The 27,092-nt window shown below is 40.7% G+C and overlaps 1 protein-coding gene across 1 annotated transcript; it reads right to left on the bottom strand.

The window, feature by feature from the left end:
• Positions 1-1,915: 1,915 nt before the first annotated feature.
• Positions 1,916-26,930, bottom strand: LOC137284154 (exocyst complex component 7-like). The gene is made up of 22 exons (XM_067815845.1): positions 26,802-26,930; positions 26,366-26,531; positions 26,081-26,165; positions 24,923-25,031; positions 24,633-24,750; positions 24,334-24,508; positions 20,987-21,056; positions 20,485-20,543; positions 20,259-20,320; positions 19,908-20,014; positions 18,467-18,571; positions 17,593-17,712; positions 14,846-14,905; positions 14,231-14,269; positions 13,886-13,942; positions 12,807-12,873; positions 12,445-12,516; positions 11,665-11,785; positions 5,689-5,784; positions 5,072-5,153; positions 4,239-4,280; positions 1,916-3,419 (listed from the first exon to the last, which is right to left on the bottom strand). Exons 1-22 carry the CDS (start codon positions 26,850-26,852, stop codon positions 3,183-3,185), a joined length of 2,100 nt encoding a protein of 699 aa, XP_067671946.1. The 5' UTR covers positions 26,853-26,930; the 3' UTR covers positions 1,916-3,182.
• Between the last annotated feature and the right edge of the window lie 162 nt (positions 26,931-27,092).

Genomic DNA, 27,092 nt, shown 5'->3' with positions numbered 1-27,092 from the left:
AACCATATCGAGAACCCCATTCTTTTCGTCTATTGTCAAAAATGGCATGTTCTCAACGTGATTCAGTTTCAAAATTCCCTGTGCTTTCATAGGACCTGGGAGCAGGTAATGCACGTGCACAACGTGTTGCGTGAATGTAGTTGTGTTTACGAGAAATGTCAAAGGTTCACTTATAAGCATCGAAGTTCATAAAATGAGGAATGCTCTGAGACTCACTCAAACTCGAAATGGGCAAGAATATCAGCCTTTTATCCCTACATCCTCTGTTGAAGTTTTGTAAGTTTCAGGACAACAAATACCAATTGCGTCTTTAATGGCTTTCGGCATACTTTAAGCTTATCACCATTGTCTTGATAATACACATACGTGAAAGATATGTTCGTATCAAACAAGGTGATAGGTATAAACTACATGTACATGTGCATACAGACTGTAGCTCATGCGTTATGAATCGATGCAAGATTCACTACAATCATGCGAATATATAATTGTCTTAGATTTCAGGATGTGCATGAGACAGATTACTACAATGGTGCTGGAAACGTCTTATCTTCCAAACAGTTGTTACAAAGGGATTGTCATTCACTTTGTATCTTTAGTAACGTAAGAAACAACGATGACTGCAATCTGGCAGCAACTGACGAAGCAATCTGTATCGTGTCACTAAACTACCCAGTTCCTGCCAGAAATTCCTGACAGTACCAGACTGCCAGACGGCAAAGCTTTGTTTGCAGCATATTTACCCACTCCTAGAAATCTTTTGAAAAAGCTTGTTTGTGCTTTTTCTGTAACTTCGTGGTATTTTACACTCCAGATTTCTCACCCATATGTGAGAACAGGAGATATTTTGGAATGAAAGTTTTACAGGAAGACTGAAAATCAGTATGTGTTGCTATTTAACAATAATAACACTGGTCCCATTGCTTTACTTGCTTGAATTACCAAAGTTTCACATGCTTTTGTCCATATCAATCTTGAGGAAAACACAATACCCAGATACTTGTAATAAGTCACAGTTTCAAGATTTATACAATTTTAAGTCCATTTTTCATGCTTGGAAAGTATACCTCCATTTCTGAAGACAAAGATTTTTTATTTGTATATGTTTACACTTAGTCCCCATTTCGAACAATTCTCAAATAAGACATCTAATTGTCTTTGCAGACCAACAGTGGAGAAAGAAAATAAAACAACATCATCTGCAAATAACAGCAACATTAAGCCGTCTATTGTTAGGTTAACAAATATTCCATACTTGCAGGCTTTATACATTTTGTGCACAAGTTCATTGATAAAGAATATAAATAATACAGGACTTCAAATACAACCTTGTTTAACTCCAGCTAATGTACTGAACGATGGTGTCTTATGATTACCAATCACTATAGTAACACAAATAATATTTTTCTGTCGTTTTTGTAACTGGTACCATGGTGTATTGTGTTGCTTGGGGATGAATGATGAGTCATTGAACAATAGAAAGAGACACCATTTCGTCAATTATAACAAATTTGACTTCACCAACATGTATGTTAAAGATAAATCAGATGGAAAATGACAGTACAATGAGGGCAGGTAACTGATTGGTGACCTTGGTCAAACTAACCTGTGGTATGGAGAAATGTTTGGGTCATGCTGTAGGATCAATGACAGGGAGAATCTGCAATATGCAGTAGGAGGATGTAAGAAATAAGTAATCCTATCTGTGAATGCCTCCACAACATGAATGACCCTTCAATAATTATAAATATAAGTAGAAAGAGTTGCAGTGATGAAAATGTTTTGTTGAATGTGACCTACAGCAACATCACATACACACAACAGACATCATTAACGCATAGAGCCATGGACTTGGCATTCTTACACCAACCCATAAAGAAAGTGTCAAACTGTTGCATGGATGAACCAAGATTAATGCAATGCAGACAAGAGCTTTATTCCGTTTCTCCTGCACATAGTCTCATGGTGCATCTCAACTATCTGCTTTATGTTGTACAAGGTCTATGTTTCCCAGTATATCATTCATATAGTGCGAGGTTACATTTGTATATGACTAGTATGAAAAAGTACAGTGACATGACATTAATTTAGATATCTCTCCACATAAATACCAGTGCAGTACAATGAATGGATGAAACGATAACTTCAACTACATCTACAAGCAGCAAACACAGCAAATATTGATGCAAAAGTACATCCATAGATCATAATCTGTTGCTTTGTACTTGCACAAAGGTGTTTCAGAAATATTTCTGAATAATCTAGTCCTTTGGCACTAACATCTGTTGACTGTTCAGTTCTCTAGCCCACGTTCATATTAATTTCAGGAGGGGTTATAGTAGTTATAACGTTTACTCATCACACTGAAGACTCAGGTTTGATTCCCTACATTGGTACAATGTGTGAAGCCCATTTCTGATCTCCCACGCCATGCTACTGCAAGAACATTGCTGAAAGTGGCATAAAACCACACTTACTCACTCACTTAACTTCTAGAAATCATTCATCAACAAACAACAAGTCAGCATACCTACAAGATGGAAATGTAATGGTATGATGATTGCACAGCATACATAACAAGTAACCTACATACATGTGAATCTATACAAAATATCAAACACAACAATCAACATGTGATACACAACATAGTTTACAAGTATTACATGTATATGCATTATCAAAGAATATTGCACAATTCATGATGCAACCAGATTCTACGTTGCAGTCCGTGGCAGGAGGGAGGTCAGCAACATCCAACAGTGACATCACAAGGAAACAACTCATAGTTCTTCAATGGCTGTGTTGGTCAAAAACAGATGATTTCAACAACCCAAAAATCTATAACAAGTCACTGCTGCCAACCTTTTCTTTCTGATAAATTACTTTTAAACACCTGTTCCTACATTATACCTTTAGACCGGTTCCAAATGTACTGACATAATATTTATAATAATATTTGTAGTACTTGAGAGTGGGAGGACTTCAAGTTGGGCTTCTTGACTCATAAATAACTGTTTGGGATTACATTCACTAATTCCAGTAACAAAGCTCTGGTACCAACAACAACAACAACACTTCTGAGCATATGTCATACTGTGAAACACATGGCCAATTCAAACTTATCCCTTGTTCATCCAACAATAAACCAAATGACCACACTGTCTGCCACCAGACCTGGATATCTATGCAGATGCATCAAAGAATTTATCAATGAGGTTCTCCACTCCCACAACCTCATACTTGATATACTTGTGAGGGTTCTTTGTGAAGTTCAAACACTTGTATTTATTGAGGAACATTTCATAACGGAGTGTGATGTACTTCTTGTTGTCAGCCTTGAGTGACTCGCGAAGTTCTGGGTCTGGAACAGCATAACCCTTCTGGATTTTATAGATCTCCTCTAGCTCCTTGTTGAAGCCCTGCAAACAAGCATTTATACAGATATATGTTGCCCATCCTCGACTTAGATTTGACAGCAATAAACTGGATTTGAGAAGCACAACCCGAAGGGGACAGAAGGACAGGGAACAGACGCACCCACAGACATACACATGCACGAATAGATGAAGGATATCAGTACACACAATTCAACACTGATTTGAATAGATATATGCTGGGAAACATGTACTAGATAATAATTCATAAGGGTATCTATCACAGGTGGGAAATAAGTATAAGAAGTTTCAAACAAAATGTGACTGATACATACATTACTACCATTAACACGCAATACTGCAATCATCCCAATCATCAACAAATTTAAATATCAGTTCTTTTCCATAGTAACTTATGTTCAATACACTCCACTAAGAAAGTGTAATCCCAAATATGACATATGATACATCTGACTCTTACTAAATGGCCTTAGGCCACACGCTTTCGGCCTTGGTTCCGTGCCAAATTACACTCATCAGAGGGGTACACAAAGTACGCAGTTGTCCCATTTCCATTTTTGTGGAGTTGTGGTGGCAGAGCAGGTGGGACTCAAACAAAACAGTACTAGAATTTGTACTTTACTAAGAAAGTGTAATCCCAAATATGACATATTTTACTCCATGGGGAATTTTAATGGTATCTGTCATACTATGCACCATTAAAATTGGGAGGGACAGTGGGAGCTTATATAAAATATCAACACTGACTTTGTCCTCAGTGTTCACACATTGATGAAGTTAAAACATTCAAACATTCAGATGAGTTATGTACTAATTAATGCACAGAGAGTTAAATGTACTCACAGTGAACCTGTCCTTGATGTTCTGTCGGTCCTTATCTTTCAACTGAAGAAAAACAATGTAGCACTGGTACATCAATTGGAAAACATAACAGAACTTATTATGCAGCTCATAAAGATTGTTCCAAAGCAGGATCCAAACAAGAAAAGAAAGTCATCAATATCGCCAATATCTGCAATAGCAAACTACTCTTTATCAATATGATTTCTACTAGTTATGATGATGTCAAATGTTTTGTGAAAGTGGAAGGAGAGTATTTAAAATATATTATTCAGTATTCCAAAACTACCAAAAGGCACCAGTACACCACCAGACCAATCTATGTGCCACGTTTAGCGAAGAAATATTGAAAGGTTTTACAGTTCTGCTCTGGAAAAGAACAATACCGCCAAATTCAGAGTCAAACTTGTTGCCATGGACAGGACAACACAGAAATATATTACATTCAGAATTCCAAAACTACCAAAGGCACAAGTACATCACAAAATCTATCTATGTTCCAAGTTTGGTGAAGAAATATAGAGCAGTTTGGGAGTTCTGGTCCAGAAAAAGAGTACACCCACCAAATTTAGTCAAAGTCAAACATGTGCCAAGTTTGGTGAAGAAAAGGGGAATGTTTTCAAAGTTCTAATCTGGAAAAGACGTGCACAGATGCACGGTAGGATGGAGTGCATTTTAATACCACCCGTAAAATGCTTTGGAGGTGAACAATCATTGAGTTTGTCTGGTTTACAGACATGTGGCGCTTAAGAAAAATGAGAACATCCTGAAGCCAGTCAGTGTCGGCAACTGATGGCACAAAGCAAATCAAGCAGCCTTCTATATATCGGGCTCACCTTAACAACCTCTGTATTCTGTGTCCTCTGCACTGAGATTGGCTTGTCCACCTCCATGATGAAATGTAACACCTTGTTCCAGCTACATAAGATAGAAAAATGTAGTTGAAATATATGCACAGTATTTACTTTGGATTTTTGAAAACAGGATTATTTTTGGCATGTTGACTGGACCTGTGTTCTGCCCTGCCATTGAGATCCATCTAGTGGGACAGCTAGTCCATGCTAATGGAGCACCAAATACCTGAAAGTGGCACAGATGACATTTTGCCTTGATCACTCCACATACCTGATTCAGCACAACCACAAGATGGATTTGTCTCTTAACAGCATATCAATCATAAACAAACAGCTTGGGCTATCTCATGTGAATCAATATCAGACAGTCCTATGAAATGTCTACTGTGATATTCATATTACTGAAGCAGAAATTCACTAACACCTCCTTATCAATTCAGCATACCTTACTGAGACATTATCTATCTTCCAGTCAGGTAATCTAAACACAAGGGCATACATGACTTTCTGTGACGAAAAGCCAACATATTTTTCAACCAAAACTCAAGCAATCTCTTGAAGTTATGTTTTGAGATGTTTTCCAAACAAAGAAAACACACCTCTCCGAATACGCCCTCTTCTGTTCAGTTATCTGTGCTTCATACACCTCTGCCACCTGTGGGTTCCATGCATGCAGCAGCTCCAACAGACCAGACCTGCAATGTACACTCCCAGAACTGAAAACTCTTAAGTTAATGCAGCTATAGAGTCCATGATAGATTTGTCAACAGAAAAGTCCAGTAGACCTGACCTGCAACACACACTCCAAGCACTGTTAGTAGTACTGTATGCTAATAATAATAGTAATAATAGGCCCATATAGAGCCACAGAAGAATATCTGCCAACAAACCTGATCTTGTCCATTTTGATAAAGCTCATGAATGTACTTACACCACTGACAGCAACTTGATTGGCAAGATTCAGGAAAAGCATGCTAAGTATGCAGACCTTGCCTTTTAATGTCAAGTACACTGTCATGAGACTCCCCATTGTTCACAGTGCCCTTGGTTTGGTACCTCACGAACCCTTGGCCCAGATGAACAGAGTCCCCGGGTTCTCCATCGGGGCCACAGCCCTTCTGACAAACTGGGTAATGCAGAAGGCTGCAGTTTTGGGGAGCCTTCATATTCTCCAGAAAGTACTTGGTGAGTTTAACTAAGCAGCGATTCCTGGGAGAAGTCCCATTCGCTGTCTGGGCTGTGTGTAGACGGGGCGAGGGCCTTGAGCTGATGATGAGCCTGGATCACCCGAACCCTATCTGCTGCATTGGTTATCTAAATCTGTAAAGCATGATAACAATAACAAGAGTAACAGTCTACTCATACAGCGCCATTCCTGGATGAATATCTTGCTCAAAACACCAAGAAGGAAAACGAGTGTTCAGGCAAATGTTTGGTGGAAGAAATGAGTCTTAAGAGATGTCTGGAAAGAAAACTAGGTAGTACAAGTACTATTACAAGTACAAAGTTCTACTGGGAGACTGTTCCAATGAAAGGCTGTTGGGAAAAGGCCCATTGCATAGTAGGCACTTTAGGCACAAGGAATAGCTGGTGACGTAACTGCATAGTAGGCACTTTAGGCACAAGGAATAGCTGGTGACGTAACTGCATAGTAGGCACTTTAGGCACAAGTTATAGCTGGTGTCATAACTGCATAGTAGGCACTTTAGGCACAAGTAATAGCTGGTGACATTCTGAGCTGAGCAATCTGGGTGGAATGTAGGGATGGAGGAGGTCACAGAGATAAGATGGAGCACTATGAGAATGACACTAATAAGCCAGACAGAGAAGTGTAAAACTGAATCTGCTAGCACTACTGTATGTTAACTGCTAGTATACCATATGCTAACTGTTAGTACTACTGTATGTTCTATGTTAGCACTACTATATGTTAAATGTTAGTACTACTGTGTGTTCTATGTTAGCACTACTGTATGTTAAATGTTAGTACTACTGTGTGTTCTATGTTAGCATTACTGTATGTTAAATGTTAGTACTACTGTATGTTATCTCTAAAATAATGTTATCTCTACATAGAACAAAACTTGACACAGTCAGTGTAGTAAACCATATCGTAACCCTACGCAAAAGTGTTAAAAGATGAAACATAGGCAACATGTATCTTGCTTCCTGTCATATGTAATAATCAATCATAGGTAACTCTTCGTCAGAACAATTCCCATTATCATGATTATTGAAGTTCAGCCCATGATACACCCTATCCTTTCTTTGCTCACCCAGTATCATGAAAGCAGTGTTAGTTAGTGAATGCCATTTGCAAGTTAACCATTTATATAAAATATAAAATGCTAAAAAACTGCAAACAGCAAAAGGCCACACATTAGATTCTGTTTCATATATCTACGCTTTTTTGCTAAAAGATAATGAATGTTTCTTACGTTGTGCTCTGGAAACGAAACAAATCCGTCATGATTAAATCTGAATCGTTTCCTTTTAAACTGAGAACAATAAAAATGCAAACAAAATGAAAACAGCAAAAGGCACTTTAGCTTCTGTTTAATATATTTTTCAAATTTTGTTGAAAAATAATGAACGCTTTTTGAGTTGTGCTCAGGAAATGAGGATCACCCCTCCCTTTCAAGACTAAGTTCAAATCGTTTCTAATGAAACCAAGAAAAACAAAAATGCAAAACATCTGTAAATGGTACAAGTGTCATCAGAAGATGACATATCCCCCTGGTCCCTAAAATATTTGAAAGGACAGGGTGACAGTTACTCACTGTCTTTTTAGACTAAGTTTGAATTGTTTCCATGGAAATCATGAAAAATATAAATGCCATATATCTGTAAACAGCAAGAGACACCACTTCAAGATCTGTCTCATATATTTGCCAAGATCTGTTGAAAGATATCAAATAGTTTATGAGTTGTGCTCCAGAAACGAAGCCCATCCCTCCCTTTCAGACAAATCCCAATCATTTCCATGGAAATTGGGAAAAATAAAAATGCAAAAAGTTTGTAAATAGCAAAAGGCATCACTTTGGGGTGTAGCTCACATATCTGCCAAGTTTTGCAGAAAGATATTAGGAAGTTTCAAGCTGTGCTCCGGAAAAGTGGCTCATCCGTCCTTTTTGAGACCAAGTCCGAATCATTTCCATGGAAACCAAGAAAAATAAAAATGAAAACAATTTGTAAATAGCAAAAGGCACCAATTCAAGTCCTGTCTCACATATCTGAATAGGATCTACTGAAAGATATTATGAAGTTTTTGAGTTGTGCTCCAGAAACAAAGCCCATACCTTCCTTTTGAAACTAACTCCGAATAGTTTCATGGAAACCAAGAAGATAATAAATCACAAAAACCTGTAAATAGCAAAGGGCACTTCCTTAGGTGCTGTTTGAAACATTGAAAGGATTTTGAGTTATGCTCCAGAAATGAAGTCCACCCCTCCCTTTGAAGACATAGTCCAAACCGTTTCTGGCGGAAACCCAGAAAAATATAAATGACAAAAATCTGTAAACATTTAAGTAGCAAAAGGTTCTGTTTCTACCAATTTGTATAAAATATTTGTACAAATATGTATAAAAACCTGTACAGGCTATGAATTCTTTGAAGAAGGTCCTCCTAGGGGTAAAAATAATCATTTTTATGTCCAGTAATAATCCTAAGACAGTTGTAAGAATATTTTGTAATGAAATAACATTTTTGTCTAGTGAGACCACCACTATAGTGCCCCAATGGTCTCCCCTACAGTCAAGAGCCGATGGCTCTAGTCATCAAATTCACACCTCACTTATCATGTTGAATGAATGAGAGGAGGAGAATGGCTGTAACCCAAGGAGGACTTTCTTCAAAGAATTCATAACATGTATAGGCTTGTAGAATTCTTTTTCAGAAGAAGTCCTCCTTGGGGTACATATAAGCATTTAAGAGACTCCTTAAGATAACAAAACTGGAAGTGGTATTCTATCTGACATAGGGTTCCATTTGAAGTGACAATCTATAACCGTATGAAAATAGAAAATGGCACTTACCTAGTCACCTGACCACTGATGTCAATCAAGGTGCCACACCCACAAGAAACCCCATCCCTCCCACCAACCCCAGGTTTAGAGGAGTGTAAATATAGGGGGCTTGCCAAAACAATGACTATCCAGGTCACACAGCTGGACAAGCATGGAATAAAGGAAAGTTCAAGTAAGTGAGTGTGTTTAGTTTTACGCCACATGGGATGATTGCACTATTGCGTGTTTATGGTAGTAACGTATGTATCAGTCACATTCTGTTTGAAACTTGACGCATTTATTTCCCACCAATGATAGATACCCTTAAGAATTATCATCATGTGAGTGAGTTAAACCACACTCAACAATATTCCAGTCCTGTGTATGCCCTGCCCAGCAGACCCTTGGCTGTCACCAGATGAGCCCCTAAGGCAATTTAGGCATAAATGCACTCCTTCCCCATCAAGTAGCAGTGACTAAGCCCAGGGAGATCAAACCGAGAGTGACTATCCAACAGAAGGGGGTTGATGACCTTGCTAATGAGCGAAGACAAAATAGGCAGTTGGGTCTCTGCGACCCAACACTGAGCAAACACTTCACCAGGAAGGTTAAACTCTGTGGGGTCAGGGCTGTCCAATGGGATGACCACCTCTGGTAAAACAGTAGTGAAACAATTGCGTACCTGCTGCAGGGACGAACCAAATGAGAAGCTAGCTTCCTCCAACTGCTCCTAATCCCCATCCCTGTCAATGACTTCCTCCTCTCGCTATTCCAAGAGAGAGCCCTTGGTATCAAGAGTCACCTATAAAGGCAAAGGATCCATGGACAAGGACAATAAATCCAGACGAGAGCTGAGGTGCCCTGAACAACCGACTCTAGACTCGAGGCCTTGCCTAGTCACCGAGACCCAGAGGGAACACCCGAGGCCAGAGCAGGAATCCCCGGAACACTGGAAGGTGCCAAGGTAACCAGTGGTTCTAGCGCTCAAATACCTGCAGCAAGGGTGACGGCTGCCCATGGTGCGAGACATGAACGACCAGCACCGTTAAGCTTGACTGACCGGAGCCGAGACGCAGTGGTAGCAGTGGAGAGGCTGACACAGGAGCTGAGGCTCGAATAAGGCACTCCAAAGGAGGCACTTTCAATCCCAGAACCTAACCCCTTAACAGATGATGATCTCCTTCTGCCGGAGGTCTGACATTTAGTCCAAGATCAAGGGTCACCTGCTGTTGCAGAAGAGAAGACAAATCAGTTAAGGTTAATGATGCAGGAGCGGCATTGGCTTGTACAGAAGTAGAGGGGGTAGGGGGAGAGGTGGGAGGGGGAGAGGGGGTAGGGGGAGAGGTGGAAGGGGGCTTTCAACCACCTTGGCCCATTTACCACCGACACTAGTGGTAGAGGAGGAACTCTTCTTGTCCTTTGAGGGTGTCCCCTCTCACTGTCTGCAGCAGATTAGAATAAAACAGCAGATCGGCAGACCGAGACTTAATCGTTCAGGGGCTGAGAGCCTGGCATTTGTTACATGTCTGGTTGTCCTGGTGTCCCTCAGCGAGGCAACACAAACAGACTAAGAGTGACTTCTGGGGCAGCCTTGAGTAATGCAAGGGCAGAACTGTAACTAACAGACCAGGTAATGGTAGCTGTTGTACAGTAACAATAGGCTTGCAGAAATACACATAATGTGTGTTGAATGAAAAAGAGGAATGCATGTGTGTTAACAATTTGCAACAAAGTTAAAGTCATTAAACCTGCTTAACAAGAACATTCATGAACAAGTGGAGAAAATGCAAGCTACCAGTATTTACATATGACCACATAATATACTGCAGACACAAACATACATGCTAACATTACCAATACCAACGTAATAAACTTTCACTTAAAACGAAAAGATAAGGCAAGCCAAGCATAAAAACAAATACACACATGCTGGGAGAGTGCAACGTGCTACACAACAAAAGACGAATGTAAGCCACGCCGTCTGCCATCCAGCCCGCCACATGGCTTGAGATTCGAACCCAATTGGCAAAGTTACAACAATTCAGGAATGAAAATCTCAACCTATGAATTCCATTTAGCACATGTGCGGAAAACAAGCAACCATATGTATAGAAGGCAACTTTTTCTCACTCATTTGGACTTTGTAATATAGAAACTGAACCTTGAATGCACCATGTACGGCAGCATGAAAAGAGCAAGGTTGATGGCTAGAGTACCTGCTCTTGGCTGCAGGGGCTCCTGTTGGGGTCCTGGTTGAGGTGGTCTCACAAGAAACGAAACAGCTTTTTGTTTTGTAAATTTCTAATTGCAAAATATAGTTACCATAGACATAGGATTAATGGACACAAAAATGCTTATATGTACTCAAAGGGGGACTTCTGATGAAAAAGAATGAACAGTTTTTGAGATATGTTCCAGAAATAAAATGATAGCATACAGACAGCAAATGGACACACAGATGGACAGACAAGGCTTCAACTATATCTCTCGGCATGTAGAGCTGGAGATAAAAAAGCAAACCTTGATATCTAATCCATTTACTGCTTGATTATTTTTTTTGTTGAGCCCACCTCTTGAGAGACTTGAGAATGTAGTTATAGTTGTTGACCATGAAGATGGGTTTAAGGGCTGGATCGCTGTACATCTCTGCCTTGTTGGTGAGGTTGAGGCCCAGCGCAGATAGCACCCTCGCTGGAAGGACAAACAGCAGTACCAATATACATGTCACAGGAGGAAATCATACTTTCAACAATAATTCCTTTGCTATAATGAAGCTTACTGACAATGTAATCGAATGTAACCATAATTTCTACTACAGCCTAACCTATCCTCCTTCCACATGAAACAGGAATACATCAACAATAAGAAAAAGGGGACATGATGAAATATTTCAAATGTATTTTTGTTCACAACAGAGGTGTATGAGCACTAATCAGTACTAATATATGAGCACTAATCAGTACTAATACATGAGTACTAATCAGTACTAATACACAAATACTAAACAGTACTAATATACAAATATCAATCAGTACTAATACAAGAGTACTAATTGGTACTAATACATGAGTACTAATCAGTATTAAAATACAAGCGCTATTCAGAGCTAATACACAAGTACAAGTCAGTACTAATACATGATTAAGCCTGACAACACTGAGTCCTGATAGTCGTTTCTTACGACAAGCATTGGTTACTGAAGATCAATTCTAACCCAGATCTTCATGGGTTCCTAGTATATAAACTCGCCAGAACTTATACAGAAGTATTTACCAAATACAATCATTCAGTACTAAAATACTGAAGCAATCACTGACTGTTGAGAATACAAAATGCCTGGTTGGACCTACTTGTATAATCAGCTAGTTTCAGCCTGCAGGCATCAGTTGTTAACGTTGTCTGTGAAGGGGCCGCCTGTTCGCCTGAAAGAAACATCACTAACTCCATCAAGATGACATTATATCAGTAAACTTAGAAAACACACCACCATCTGTGATGACATGTGTTCATGAGACAAATTAAAACTGACACACTAGTCATGCTAAAGATAACAAAATTTCAAACACCTAAATTCTTTCTTTATTACTAGAACTCAGTTCTCAGAACTCAGATACGAAGCTGATGCACGAGTTAACTATGATATATTTCTCTATCCCTGTTCTAGGCTGTGTACAACACATCAAGAGACACTCCACACTACAGCTACTCTCACCGTGCATCAGCAACATGGCCCCTGCAGTCTCAGCATAATCCTGCAACTGTTCCAGGAAGATGATGGTCTGCAACATAGCAGTCTCAGGTACATAAAAGGATATGGAAATACAATCTGACTTGTGAGGAAGTCAACATAAAACACTACCCTACATAGTAGGCACAGTGAGTGATTATAGTTTTACGCAACACTCAGCAATATTCCCTCTATATAGCAGCGGCCTGTACATAATCGAATCTGGAGCAGACAATCCAGTGATCAACAGCATGAGCATCAACCTACACACCTGTGTCAAGCAAGTCAGAGTTTCTTCTCTGTTACTTGTCCTCTTACGACAAGCATGGGTTACAGAAGATCAATTCTGGATCTTCATGGGTCAGGAGGCACAGCAAAACAATCTCAGACTGAAATCACCTGCTAGCTGTTGCAATTACATGATAACTTATGTAAAACTATTCAAAATTAAGCATTCCAGCCACGGGGCATCATCCTGTTAGTTTAAAAATACTTCGTTCAGTATATCAGAAATCTGAAGATCCACCATCAACAATACTTCAACTATTGTCCTCCATTCCTTGTAAACACACACAGTCAGTTTGTAGGGTAGTTAATTCTGACTAATTTCACAAATGATATGTGTCTCATAGACTTTATCTCAACCCCAGTCTGACAATTCAGACATATTTAGAACGAGGTGAACACCATTGTCAGCAATATTCCAGCTATATAACAGCAGTCTGTAAATAATCAAGTCGAAACCAGACAATCCAATGATTGACATCAATCTACACATTAGGAATATGATGACATGTGTCCACTCGATCCTTTTATCCACCTCTTATGACAATCATAGGTTACTGAAAATCAATTCTAACCCAGATCTTCAATCTGAAAATGAGTAGTTCAGAAGCCAGTGGCATGTTACATGAGAAATGTCATTATGATCAAGCAATGTGGAGTATACAAGACCCTGTGAAGTACTCATGATAAACTACTGATGGCTGTCAGGGACCCACAATCTCTAACAATGAGTGAATATGGACAACATTAAGTACAGATGAAACAATGGTAACACTCACATGGTTGGCTAGTTCATGTACAGTACCATCTCGTGGCATAGCTTTGTCAGAATCATTCTGAAAACACGTAACATCTTCAACATAGGTACAGGAATATAACTTTCCAAATAATACTTCATACATCCATACAATCTCTAACCAGATTATACTATTTCTGACAATTCTATTTATTGAAATATACATATTCATGAAACTTCACATAAAAACAACAAACTTAAGGAAATTGGAGTGACCCAAAGTCTTTGTTCTTTTGACAGGTTCAAGAGAATCTTCCATCTTTATACTTCAAAAAATAATTTAAGCTGTTACTTTCCTTTTCATTTTTAGATGATTTGACAAACTCACCCGAACACTATCACTGAATTCTTCTAGTGCCTTGGCTCCCTACATGAAACAAGAGAGTTTCAACACGGTTAACATAGCTACACACATGACAAGTCTATTTCATCACTGATAACAACGATCACCTCATTGATCAGGAGAAACCAAGAACACAAACTTGGAGCAAGAACTTTTCTCAAAATATATCCCGTCTCCTATTCATAACAGCTGAGGTGAGGTGAATGGGGCTTAACGTCACACTTAAGAATATTTCACTCATATGATGACGTGCATGAGTGTGTATGTGTGACTTCTTGTACTAGCACAGACTAAGCTGGTTTTCTAAGTGCTAGCTCTGAGATACCATGCCACAATTAAGCATGAAAGTTCCACTCAGACACATAAAGACTCTGAGCCGACCAATCCTTGTTGTACCCATTAATGCCGAGTGCCAAGCAGGGACCAACAAGTACCATATTTTAACATCTTTTGGTATGACGTGGCCAAGATCTAGCCTTTGACCTTTTGCTCTCTAGGCAGACACCCTAACCATTACATCGTGGAAGCGGTCCTATTAATAACAGTGCTGACTTGATAAAGATGATTAGGCCAAGGGTACACAAAAGGGGAACTACTTACAGTACTGTCTAATGTTGAAAGTAAGGAGATCAACTTGGCTCTTGTTGGAGCTTGGCATCCCTGAAACACATACAAAAATTTATCAATACAAAATAGAGAATAGTAATCCTGAGACACATACAGGCACTGATCAACTCAAGGTAGAGACTACCAATCCCCGAATCACAGTACAGGCACTGATCAACTCAAGGTAGAGACTACCAATCCCTGAATCACAGTACAGGCACTGATCAACTCAAGGTAGAGACTACCAATCCCTGAATCACATACAGGCACTGATCAACTCAAGGTAGAGACTACCAATCCCTGAATCACAGTACAGGCACTGATCAACTCAAGGTAGAGACTACCAATCCCTGAATCAAAGTACAGGCACTGATCAACTCAGGGTAGAGACTACCAATCCCTGAATCACAGTACAGGCACTAATCAACTCAAGGTAGAGACTACCAATCCCTGAATCACAGTACAGGCACTGATCAACTCAAGGTAGAGACTACCAATCCCTGAATCAAAGTACAGGCACTGATCAACTCAGGGTAGAGACTACCAATCCCTGAATCACAGTACAGGCACTAATCAACTCAAGGTAGAGACTACCAATCCCTGAATCACAGTACAGGCACTGATCAACTCAAGGTAGAGACTACCAATCCCTGAATCACAGTACAGGCACTGATCAACTCAAGGTAGAGACTACCAATCCCCGAATCACAGTACAGGCACTGATCAACTCAAGGTAGAGACTACCAATCCCCGAATCACAGTACAGGCACTGATCAACTCAAGGTAGAGACTACCAATCCCTGAATCACAGTACAGGCACTGATCAACTCAAGGTAGAGACTACCAATCCCTGAATCACATACAGGCACTGATCAACTCAAGGTAGAGACTACCAATCCCTGAATCACAGTACAGGCACTGATCAACTCAAGGTAGAGACTACCAATCCCTGAATCAAAGTACAGGCACTGATCAACTCAGGGTAGAGACTACCAATCCCTGAATCACAGTACAGGCACTAATCAACTCAAGGTAGAGACTACCAATCCCTGAATCACAGTACAGGCACTGATCAACTCAAGGTAGAGACTACCAATCCCTGAATCAAAGTACAGGCACTGATCAACTCAGGGTAGAGACTACCAATCCCTGAATCACAGTACAGGCACTAATCAACTCAAGGTAGAGACTACCAATCCCTGAATCACAGTACAGGCACTGATCAACTCAAGGTAGAGACTACCAATCCCTGAATCACAGTACAGGCACTGATCAACTCAAGGTAGAGACTACCAATCCCCGAATCACAGTACAGGCACTGATCAACTCAAGGTAGAGACTACCAATCCCCGAATCACAGTACAGGCACTGATCAACTCAAGGTAGAGACTACCAATCCCTGAATCACAGTACAGGCACTGATCAACTCAAGGTAGAGACTACCAATCCCCGAATCACAGTACAGGCACTGATCAACTCAAGGTAGAGACTACCAATCCCTGAATCAAAGTACAGGCACTGATCAACTCAAGGTAGAGACTACCAATCTCTGAATCACATACAGGCACTGATCAACTCAAGGTAGAGACTACCAATCCCTGAATCACAGTACAGGCACTGATCAACTCAAGGTAGAGACTACCAATCCCTGAATCACATACAGGCACTGATCAACTCAAGGTAGAGACTACCAATCCCTGAATCACAGTACAGGCACTGATCAACTCAAGGTAGAGACTACCAATCCCTGAATCATAGTACAGGCACTGATCAACTCAAGATAGAGACTACCAATCCCTGAATCACAGTACAGGCACTAATCAACTCAAGGTAGAGACTACCAATCCCTGAATCACAGTACAGGCACTAATCAACTCAAGGTAGAGACTACCAATCCCTGAATCACAGTACAGGCACTGATCAACTCAAGGTAGAGACTACCAATCCCCGAATCACAGTACAGGCACTGATCAACTCAAGGTAGAGACTACCAATCCCTGAATCACAGTACAGGCACTGATCAACTCAAGGTAGAGACTACCAATCCCTGAATCACAGTACAGGCACTGATCAACTCAAGGTAGAGACTACCAATCCCTGAATCACAGTACAGGCACTGATCAACTCAAGGTAGAGACTACCAATCCCTGAATCACATACAGGCACTGATCAACTCAAGGTAGAGACTACCAATCCCTGAATCACAGTGCAGGCACTGATCAACTCAAGGTAGAGACTACCAATCCCTGAATCACATACGGGCACTGATCAACTCAAGGTAGAGACTACCAATCCCTGAATCACAGTACAGGCACTGATCAACTCAAGGTAGAGACTACCAATCCCTGAATCACAAACAGGCACTGATCAACTCAAGGTAGAGACTACCAATCCCTGAATCACAGTACAGGCACTAATCAACTCAAGGTTGAGACTACTAATCCCTGAATCACATACAGGCACTGATGAAAACAAGGCTGACACTAGTTCACACTGCATACATTCTCTCAAATATGTCTAAGAAAATCTCAAATTAATCAAACTTCTTTGCTATCAGATTTTCTAAACAAATAGTAAAACTGATCTCTCACAAGAAAACTTATTTGAAGATAGGACCAAAGGTATGTAAGTCTGTCTGGTAGAGTGTTATGAGACACCACTGAAATCTAAAGGAGACAACTGTGCAAAGTACTTTACCCTGACTTTAGCAAACTGACAATAAGACATCATTTGCTGGTTACCTCAAGTATTAAATCAAATTCTGGTCTGACTGTTCGAAGGTGTTTTACTATTGGGAATATAGACAACACTGCTGTAAATTCATGCCGACCAATGTTTCTCTTGGCAGTTGCATCCAACATCTGAAAACACAACCATAATCCTGGATTACTTGTTTGTTTAACACAGCACTAGGCATATTCCAGCACTAGGCAATATTCCAGCACTAGGCATATTCCAGCACTAGGCATATTCCAGCACTAGGCATATTCCAGCACTAGGCAATATTCCAGCACTAGGCAATATTTGAGCACTAGGCATATTCCAGCACTAGGCATATTCCAGCACTAGGCATATTCCAGCACTAGGCAATATTCCAGCACTAGGCAATATTCCAGCACTAGGCATATTCCAGCACTAGGCATATTCCAGCACTAGGCAATATTCCAGCACTAGGCATATTCCAGCACTAGGCAATATTCCAGCACTAGGCAATATTCCAGCACTAGGCAATATTCCAGCACTAGGCATATTCCAGCACTAGGCAATATTCCAGCACTAGGCAATATTCCAGCACTAGGCATATTCCAGCACTAGGCAATATTCCAACCTTATGACAATGGTCTGCAAATAATTAAGTCTGGCCCAAACAAGATGGTGACAAACGTCATGAGCATCAATCTGTGCAGCTGGGACACAGTGACAAATCTCAGCCAGGTTAGTGTGGCTGACCACTCAGCCTGTTAGTTTCCTCTTCGTCATAGGCATGGGTTGCTGAACACCAATTCACAAGTATCCGGGACAACAAGTACTGATGAACAATGCTGCCATTCTCATTTAAATACACTTGGTAAAACAAAAACATTATGATCATTATTAAAGTCTGCTGTGACATACCTCTCCTTCACTGACTATCATATCCAGGGCCTGTTGGACGGTGTTGTCAAAGATGTTGCGTTGATACTTCTCAGGAATGATGCCCATCATCAGATGAGACTCACTCTGTAAAGGAGTGTTTCAGTTATGTCAAGCTACCAACATCAGTAATTAAAACTATTTCCTGTCTGGAGTTGATCAGATCTAGCAATTTCAGGACAAAGATTTCTCAGTCAATTGACCAGCCCAACATCCATTCTGCATGAGTTCTGTGTGATGTACTGGTCAGTCTCCCAACCCTACCTGCATGAGTCTCAGGAGAGCTGTGAGCTGTGTGATGTACTGGTCAGTCTCCCCACCCTACCTGCATGAGTCTCAGGAGAGCTGTGAGCTGTGTGATGTACTGGTCAGTCTCCCAACCCTACCTGCATGAGTCTCAGGAGAGCTGTGAGCTGTGTGATGTACTGGTCAGTCTCCCAACCCTACCTGCATGAGTCTCAGGAGAGCTGTGAGCTGTGTGATGTACTGGTCAGTCTCCCAACCCTACCTGCATGAGTCTCAGGAGAGCTGTGAGCTGTGTGATGTACTGGTCAGTCTCCCCACCCTACCTGCATGAGTCTCAGGAGAGCTGTGAGCTGTGTGATGTACTGGTCAGTCTCCCCACCCCACCTGCATGAGTCTCAGGAGAGCTGTGAGCTGTGTGATGTACTGGTCAGTCTCCCCACCCCACCTGCATGAGTCTCGGGAGAGCTGTGAGCTGTGTGATGTACTGGTCAGTCTCCCCACCCCACCTGCATGAGTCTCAGGAGAGCTGTGAGCTGTGTGATGTACTGGTCAGTCTCCCAACCCTACCTGCATGAGTCTCAGGAGAGCTGTGAGCTGTGTGATGTACTGGTCAGTCTCCCAACCCTACCTGCATGAGTCTCAGGAGAGCTGTGAGCTGTGTGACGTACTGGTCAGTCTCCCCACCCTACCTGCATGAGTCTCAGGAGAGCTGTGAGCTGTGTGATGTACTGGTCAGTCTCCCCACCCTACCTGCATGAGTCTCAGGAGAGCTGTGAGCTGTGTGATGTACTGTTCAGTCTCCCCACCCTACCTGCATGAGTCTCAGGAGAGCTGTTAGCTGTGTGATGTACTGGTCAGTCTCCCCACCCTACCTGCATGAGTCTCAGGAGAGCTGTGAGCTGTGTGATGTACTGGTCAGTCTCCCCACCCTACCTGCATGAGTCTCAGGAGAGCTGTGAGCTGTGTGATGTACTGTTCAGTCTCCCCACCCTACCTGCATGAGTCTCAGGAGAGCTGTTAGCTGTGTGATGTACTGTTCAGTCTCCCCACCCTACCTGCATGAGTCTCAGGAGAGCTGTGAGCTGTGTGATGTACTGGTCAGTCTCCCCACCCTACCTGCATGAGTCTCAGGAGAGCTGTTAGCTGTGTGATGTACTGGTCAGTCTCCCCACCCTACCTGCATGAGTCTCAGGAGAGCTGTGAGCTGTGTGATGTACTGGTCAGTCTCTACATCCAAATGTTCCTCCTTGATGCTCTCTGTTGATGACCCCTGCCTCCTATGACCTGACAGTCAACAACATGAAATCTCATAAAACATGAAAGAGCATGTGATAATGTCATCAAGTACTGTGTCCCCTCCAGCAGTCCAAAGCGGAGTAGGTTGTAAACATTCAACACTATACCCAAACAAACAGACATGTAGTATATTGACAGATCTGGGACCTAGAACCTCTGACAAGCACATACTGTCACAGCTAAGGACTACAACTTGAGGATATCCAACAATTTAACATCACAACAATCTCACCTGGTTCAAATGGTGACCTCCCTGCCATGAGTGTGGATGATGCCTTTTTGAAACCTTTTAACCTGAAATTGAAAAAGATTTAAAAACAACTTTAACCGTGACAAGATACTTCACTCAAAAGCAGGTTGGCTTAATACTGAAACTGTTTTCAAGGAACTGACCAGCACGTGTTATGGATTCACTCACTAGTTTTCATCATCCTTCAGAACAGCAGACTTCAACTTACTTTATTTTCTTCATGCTCTTTCTTACAGGAGTATCTTTGGTCCCACGGAATTTGTTATTCTAAAAGAATCAGGAAAATATGTCAAACATACACTCTTTTGTAGCATGAAAGAATATGTTACATACAGACCTGTACTATTTACAGATTTCTTGGTAACAGATTCTAAAATCAGCAACTGACTAATAACTGAGGCTAGCAGGAGACTTAACCTTATCTTGTATGAGTGACAATAACTTATCACAATTGTAAGCAAAAGCAGCAATCAATCAAGGACACAGCCTGACATTAATACCATTAACTAGGAACTAGAACTAGGAATTGGGAATTAAATTCAACACAGATCTTAACAGTTACATAGAGCTACTATCTACTACCTACAACACACAACCAACGATCACATATTCATCCTCTGCATTCTGTCTAACATGGCATACCAACATGTACAGGTGTATTTTCCCTGAGACTATAAGACATCAGTCCCCACTCAGCATCTTATACACACCGTGGCTGGAGAATGTTGCCCCACATGGGTGGTACTGCTTCCACTTGAGGTCTTCAAATGTTCTTTCAGGCTGTCAGAAACATTCACAATAAACAGCAACATAGCTGTCAGGGATAATGGACATATTCAAACTGAATGAACACATCCAAAACATCACTGGTGAACAACATACACTGCTGACAGGGATTATACGTTAGCTAGAGGAGAAAAATGGCAATCTTAATACATTACAATAATTAGACTGAGCAATGCAAAGAAAAATGAGAAGAAATGACTTCAGAAAAGAAGTTACAGGTCTCTGGAATATTGATACTGACATCATGTATCTCATCTTTAGCACCTCTCACATACGTTCAGATGAACAGAAAAGTAACTTTTTAAGTAAAATTGATTATTATACTTATCCTGACTCATGCTTATTATGCTTATAATCTTCTTCTACACTAATGATAGTGGAACACTTGAATCCCTTGTAGTTACCTTGAAGAGGACTTAAAAGTTCACGCACCCATGAGTTGCATCCCTTAAACCATTTTACTACCAAAACAATTATGTGATTTGTCATGCTTGTCACTCTCTCTTGTATAAGCCCTTGCACCTCAGTTTCCTAGGAAAGCCGAAATGCCTTCTGAAGGTAGGTTGGGAGGACTTGACACCATAAGACAGAATAAGTATAAAATATCAATTTACTTAAAAAATTACAGATTTTTTTAAATCCTGACTCACGCTTATTATTCTTCCAGAATCTGACGGAAACTGATGGGTCAGGCCACTTCATGATTCACTAGCTGTCGTTATATAAGTCCTGTATCCACCTCCCCCACCCCCTCCCCCAACATTGTGAACTGTGTAATGGCACTTCCTGGAACCTGTTCTTCCAACTTCCACTGTCAACTCAGGGGAACCACCTATGGTCATATGTAAAACAAGTGAATCTCGTAGATTCATGTAAATTTGGAATATACTAGTATCTCCCTCTTACTAGTTATCTACAAACAACTCATAAATGTTGATAAGATCATTACAGCCCCTTAATGTACAGGTAAGATCTTTACTTGCACATAGTCTTAATCACTCATGCTAGTCTGTTGTAGATGGTGCATGTGGACTCTCTCCAGAGTGTAGGTTATCAACAAGTCAATGTGATAAAGGGTGAGATTTCTAACTCAACACCTTTGTGGAGCTGATGGTTGTCGTGCTACAACAAGTGACCCAAACTGGTGAATGCCAGAGACATCTTCAGTGATGATGTCTCCGAGGAAATAGTTGGTGAACACTGTGTCGACTTAAACAGGTTTATGAGGGGAGATCCTATTTTCACCATGATGAGCCAGAACATGTCTGGGTGAAGCACCCATTCTGTGGGTGACGGATGAAGTTGGCGAGATAGAACATCTGATAGCACGTTCTTGGCTCCAGGTATGTGACACATCTTTAGCCAGATGTTTATTTTGTCTGCAGAGTTGAACAACTGGAAGGTGAGCTGAAGCAGGCTTGGTGATCTCTTTGATCTATCTCGGTTTATGTATAGCGCCAATGTTGAGTTGTCCGTGAACTGTCAGCATTCAGTTGACCAGTGTTGTATGGTGTTGGTCACAACTTTTATCTCCAACTAGATGGTGTGAACATGTTGTTCTTGTTTCAACCTTCACCTGAATTATCAGTGCTGATAATGTCATTCTGTCCTCTTCAGTCTTAGGGTTCTGGAACCTGGATATCAATGTCTCATTGACTGCTCTAGAACTCGCCAGGCCAAAGAAAGTTCTAGTTGTGGTATCAAGTTCAGCAATCTTCTTGTCTTCCACCTTATAAGACTTGTTATGGGAGTCATTGATCAACTTCAAGTTGTCTTCCAGGTCTGGCCCTCCCATAAAGGATCCATGTGATACAGAGAGACCTTCTTAGCACTGAACATTGGTACATGTTGACACAGGGTTGATTTCTTGAATGCTGTATGGAGGTTTGCAGACACATTGGAGATCAGTTCAATAGTTCAGTCAGTGGAATCATGAGAGTGTCAAAGTCATCCTCCAGCATCTTGTATGTGATCAGCATTTGATTCCTTAGAGGTGGACACCTAGACCATGCTGTTTGCAATCCAAAATGTGACCTCTGCCTCTAAAAGACATCCTCTTAAGGTCCACCAAACTGTGCCTTCACAAAATTTCCTTTAGCAAATATTCCCTTTGTGAACACTTCTGAACGTGAACATTTTCTCGAACGTCATCTTCAGCCATATACTTGTGGGATGAGGATCAGTAACAGGTTCTCAAAGGCCCATGATTCCCTGAGCACCATCTGTCATCATAAGGTTCTCTGTGCAGCTCTCTCTTCAGTGAATCAATGCTCCATCGTGGCCATCACCTTCATTGTAAACAGCTTCATGAAGTCAGCCTAGGCGAAGTTCTGCATTGTAGGCTGCAACTGAAGTGGCGTACACGAAGCACTTGAGAACGCTGAGGTGTCATCAGCTAACTCCTGACCAGCAACAGGCAACTGCCCATGTAACGTACTCAGCAAATCACCTGAGTTATGAATTACAGCAGTAGTTAACAACATTCACTTGCCGGCATTATGTCCACATTTATCACCAGGGACTTATGATGCCTTCCTCACTTGGTCCATCGCATGTCTATAGATGTAACACAAATAATGACTATTGCAAATCTGATATACTAATACAATATCTACAACGCAAGCTGGAAGAATGTGGATTAATGCATGACGACCGTTGGGGTGGGGATAAGCCGCTGATAACCAGCACCTGCAGTCATTGCAAGATTTCATCAAATGTAATCAAACTACATCATGATGAATAAATGTCACAGATTATGGATAATTCTTTTAACTTTCGACGTACAATGAAAGCTAGTTACAGCCAAACACCACACACAGTTTAATTTGTATAAAAAGGATATAGTCCTGTACACGTGACTCCAATGCTCACCCACTCATCTGCTTGGGAGATGAAGGTGAGAGGACAAGCACAGCAAGTCACCTGACTGTTTCGATGAGAAAAGGGTTTAATGGAGGCAAATAATAGGTGAATGAACGTTTAAGTCCTCTTCAAAGGGAGTACAAGGGATTCAAGTGTTCCACTATCATTCACACAGACAAAGAAGACAGGCATAAGAAACATGAGTCAGAGTAAGGAAAAATTATTGACTTTCATTTTGACTTGGGAGGGAGTGGTTTTATACTTTTTGAACAACATTCAAGTCCCATTACAACAAGGGACAGCAAGAAAGGGTTTCACTATATGCAAAACCTGGACATTGAGGAAAGGACATAACACAAAGGTACAAACGTGTTGTTATGGTCATAATAATTAGGTTTTAGTTTCCTACCCTTGTAGTGACTTGGTCAGCATGCTGGCCCTTGCAGTGTAGTAGTACTTGGTGAACTCGGTGGAGCTGTCGTTGGCTACTAGCCACTTGGAGATATCACTGAGCTGCTCCACTACCTTCTCTGGCAGGTGCTCCAGAGCAAATAGGTCTGTGTCTGTTCCCACCGGGGGCAGTTCTACAACACAGGGGGGCATAGGGATATACATGGATAGACAGTCTGGTCTTAAAGGTGACACTGACAGCTCATTAAAGTAAAATCCGTTAAAACAGATGCCTTCATCAGAGCCCCTTCTACATACCTTCATCAGTGCCTATCAGGTCCATGATTAGGATGGGTGGTACAGGACGACCATGACGAGTCAACAGGGCACGGAACTCATGCTGTAGATTTTCTTTCCCATCATCATAGATCCTTGTCTGTGGGATTAACAATGTAAAAATTACTACATGATCATATACATCCTGGTCAATATTTGAGGGATGTACTCTATGAAAGACTTGCTGATGTTATCAGTAGTTCATTGAATAGAAAGAACAACACAAAAGTGAAACACTTATAAACAACTATTCACAAAAGTTACTGACTTACCAGTTCATCAAGTTCTTTACAGGCCGGGTTGTTTGTAGTAAAGTATCTCATAGCCCGCAGTAATTTGTCCATATAAGAAATGTAGGTGTCAAGATCACTGGCGCCTGGCCTAAGATGGATAAGGGTCATCAGTAGAAAAAACACTATATTGAACTAAGGGATTGCCCCCAGTAACTACATGGTTTACAACATAGGATGAAAAGCAGCAGTCCTTACCTCAATTAATCACATTATACTTAGCATGTTAGTCATGTTTTCTATAGCGGTGTAGCAGTTGGGTCAGAATGCTATACTTATCACAAAACATAGGTAACAATAAACTATGTACCATTAGTGTTCCCACTAGGCACATTCAGGAGAGTGCTGCGCTCTGATTTTCGTGCTCTGCCCTTTTCGTTTTTCGCCCTTCCCTTTTCACATCAATCCCAGTCAGTTTTTTTCCTTGAAGAAAGTTGTGAACAGATACTTGGCAAGGGAGGAAAGAAAACTATAAATTATTGTTGTTCAGGTGTTTTGTGAAATTGTAAACAAAATGTGATAACAGATTAATTATAATCTTAAAATACATAATGAGAAGAGTAAAAAATGAAATTTAGAATTGAAATTATAAGACGATTTGAATTCATATACATTGTGTTATTTTTTCAATAATCTTCACCAACATGCCCCTTTAGATTATGAAGTGCCCTTTTCTATTAATTTGCCCTGCCCTTTCTGAACCCTAGCGGGAACACTAATCTTGATATACTTATTCACTTCTGATTCTGTGTAAACTTCTTGGTTGTAAATATTGGAGGAGATATGTTCATAGTCACTATAGTTAGCAGTAAACTTGAGAGGCTAATAATAACTCAGTCTGTGATATTTTCCTGGCCAAACAGTGAGGGTAGTTTGTCATAAACCTAGTAGTCAGTATTTGAGTACTGTGTACTGTGAGTACTGAGTTGTATCAATACTGACAATAATGTTACATGTAAGTGCAAGTATTTCCTTGTCTGAAACTAAACATACACTGGTGCATCAGTTTCACTTCAGTTCTACATTTCACATAGTGCAGAAGGTGACAATTCCTATTTCAATAGCAGAGTTTAATTTGTTGATCATTAAACGTCAGAGATAAAACAGTGTTGTCTATGAGGATAAACTGGAGATGCTCACCCTTCTCTGATGACCGGTTCCACGTCTTTTGCAGCATGGTAGTATCCTAGGACATTATCCACAGTGTGAAGTGTCTTTTCAATGTCTTACTGGAGTTAAGGACTTCTTAATACAATTAATCTATGAATTAAACAAACTCAGTGGACAAGTAACCTTACTAAGTTCTGAATTTCATGACATCTTTGACATAATCCAGATTATAAACATGATAAACAAGCCTGTTTAGAAATTTATATGGACTGTATTACCTATAACAGTGATAATATGATGTTTTTTAAAGGATGCTCTCTTGTCTTCGCCTGAGGTTCTCTGTCTCATTGTAAACAGGCACAATTGTATCTTCCAGTCTCTGTAGTCGGCTCTCAAAGCTGGTGAGAATGCCTAGCATGTTCTGTGTGTTGGTGCTGCTCTTCTTCAGCGATTCCCTCAATGTCGAGAGATTTGTGGTCTCCTGAATACAACACAAACTTGAAACATTGGTACAACATGGTTACTCTAGTGTATATCAAACTCTCATTTGGTGCCGTTTTCATAAAAAGTGGAACTTGATGCAAATGGACACGTTCCGAATCCTCTTTCAAGCATAAATATAATTTACAGTCGATGACGTGAATGAGTACGGTCAACCATTTGGTCAACATTGCCCGCCTGCTGACTCATCAAAACATTTCATCAACGGCACAGTGCCATTCCTGGAGACTTTTGAATATTTACAACCTACCTTTTCGAGCTTTCGATCAATGTCATACTTTAAGTCTACGATATCATCCATTGCGTGAAATGTTTATTCAAGAAGGCACAGACCGAGAGGCGGAAGCACCGAGGAACCGTACTTCTTTCATCGGAAAATGGTCCTTAAAAAGTAAAACACAATGAAACAATGTGAAACAATGAAACACAATGAAACTCAGTGGAGGATTAATATCATAAATATTAATATCAATAATAGCATTTTATTACTTAAATCTAAATTCGATACTATTTCCAGGTGACGATATTCTCATTATGATCT

Source organism: Haliotis asinina, chromosome 5 (genome assembly GCF_037392515.1).
Source record: "Haliotis asinina isolate JCU_RB_2024 chromosome 5, JCU_Hal_asi_v2, whole genome shotgun sequence".
Taxonomy (NCBI): domain Eukaryota; kingdom Metazoa; phylum Mollusca; class Gastropoda; order Lepetellida; family Haliotidae; genus Haliotis; species Haliotis asinina.
Note: the sequence above shows the minus strand (reverse complement) of the source record. Positions and strands in the feature narration are given on the sequence as shown.